Below are 1736 nucleotides of genomic sequence, written 5' to 3' on the forward strand. Positions count from 1 at the left end.
GGGGGGCGACTTCCGCGTGGGGTGAGAGGCCGCCTGCGAGGGTGACCGGGCCGCAGGGCTCAGCACACAAGCCGGACGTGCTGGGTCCAAGATTATTGATTAATTTGGGGACCGCGAGGGCTCAAGTCCTTCCACACCACTGCCCGGCCTGCGAGGGAACCCAGACAGCCCTGGCCCTCCCGGCTACAGGTCCCGGGCTTTCCCCGCGCGGTTGCCGGCTCCCCTCAGAGGAGCGGCGCCCAGAGGAGGGGTCAGAAAGGCCGGGTCGCGGCGTCAGCGCGGCAGCCGTCTCGAGTCCAACGCCCGCGTCTTCCTCGACCTCCCAACGCCACCTCAATGCCTCAGGGGGACTGGGCTCCCGGGATACCGCCGGCCACCAGGCTGACGAACACAGGCAGTGGCGGGCAGTGGGGACGCCAGGGACTACCTCGCTGAGGGCGGCCACTCATCCGCGCGCCCCGCCCCGCGCGCCCGCCCCCACCCGCGCGCTCCTCGCATTGGCCGAGTCCCCGCGGCCACGCCCCCTCCCAGACTGGGGCCGTTATTGGACGCGGCGGCGGCGGCCGCGGCCAATCGGAGCCGCTCTTGCTGCGACACGGCGGTCGGAAGCCGAGCGAGGTCGAGGTCGGGTGGGCGGCCGGAGCCGTTGAGGAGCGCTTGGAGCTGGTGGTGGGTCTCAGGTCCAGGTGAGTCTGTCGAATTGGAGCGGGCGCCGCGCGCGGCCGGGGGCGGGGCTGGCCGGGTTCCCGGGGCCGCGACTACCCGTCGTCTCCTCCCGCAGGGCGCGGCATGGGCGTCCTGGCCGCAGCGGCGCGCTGCCTGGTCCGGGGCGCGGACCGGATGAGCCAGTGGACGAGCAAGCGGGGCCCGCGGAGCTTCAGGGGCCGCAAGGGCCGGGGCGCCAAGGGCACCGGCTTCCTCACCTCGGGCTGGAGGTTTGTGCAGATCAAGGAGATGGTCCCGGAATTCGTCGTCCCGGATCTGACCGGCTTCAAGCTCAAGCCCTACGTGAACTACCGCGCCCCTGAGGGCGAGGAGACGCCCCTGACAGCCGCGCAGCTCTTCAGCGAAGCGGTGGCGCCTGCCATCGAAAAGGACTTCAAAGACGGTACCTTCGACCCTGACAACCTGGAAAAGTACGGCTTCGAGCCCACACAGGAGGGCAAGCTCTTCCAGCTGTACCCCAGGAACTTCCTGCGCTAGCGGGGCGGGGGGCTGCGAGGTGGAGGCATCCCCGGGAGGGGCGGCCTGCCCTCATCTCGTTTCTATTAAAGGCCTTTGTCAGCTCTACGGTGTTTGTTTTTTGGCCTCAAGTCATGGCAAAGTGCGCAACATGACAGATTTCAGTGCAGGGACCTAAGCAGAGTTCTCATGCAGACTCCGCACTGTGACCCTCTTTGGAGGTCATCTTCCCGGTCGGAAGGTTCTGGGAACCTGCCAAGGGCAAACATTACTCAGCTTGCAGGAGAAAGAATTTACAAGGCAGATTGTGCCGGATGACAACACTGGTCAGTTCATCCCCCAAATTACCCAGGGAACAAAGATACAGAGATGGGGGTCTCACTCTGCTGCCCAGGCTGAGAACTCATGGGCTCAAATGATCCGCCCGCCTCAGCCTCCCAAAATGCTGGGATTACAGGTGTGAGCCACTGCGCCCACACCTGTTGGAAAATTTCTTGTTGCAATCTGACATATATTGGCATGTTGTGTTGTATCATCAGAAAAGAAGAAAGGGA

The 1736-nt window shown here is 65.1% G+C and overlaps 1 protein-coding gene across 1 annotated transcript; it reads left to right on the top strand.

Annotated features, from left to right (window-relative positions):
- The first annotated feature begins 6 nt into the window (after nt 1-6).
- MRPL41 (mitochondrial ribosomal protein L41) lies at nt 7-1288 on the top strand. Its single transcript, XM_023227675.2, has 2 exons — nt 7-686; nt 782-1288. Exon 2 carries the CDS (start codon nt 790-792, stop codon nt 1201-1203), a length of 414 nt encoding a protein of 137 aa, XP_023083443.1. The 5' UTR covers nt 7-686; nt 782-789; the 3' UTR covers nt 1204-1288.
- Nucleotides 1289-1736: the final 448 nt, after the last annotated feature.

This window comes from Piliocolobus tephrosceles, unplaced genomic scaffold, assembly GCF_002776525.5.
Source record: "Piliocolobus tephrosceles isolate RC106 unplaced genomic scaffold, ASM277652v3 unscaffolded_12921, whole genome shotgun sequence".
Classification (NCBI taxonomy): Eukaryota; Metazoa; Chordata; class Mammalia; order Primates; family Cercopithecidae; genus Piliocolobus; species Piliocolobus tephrosceles.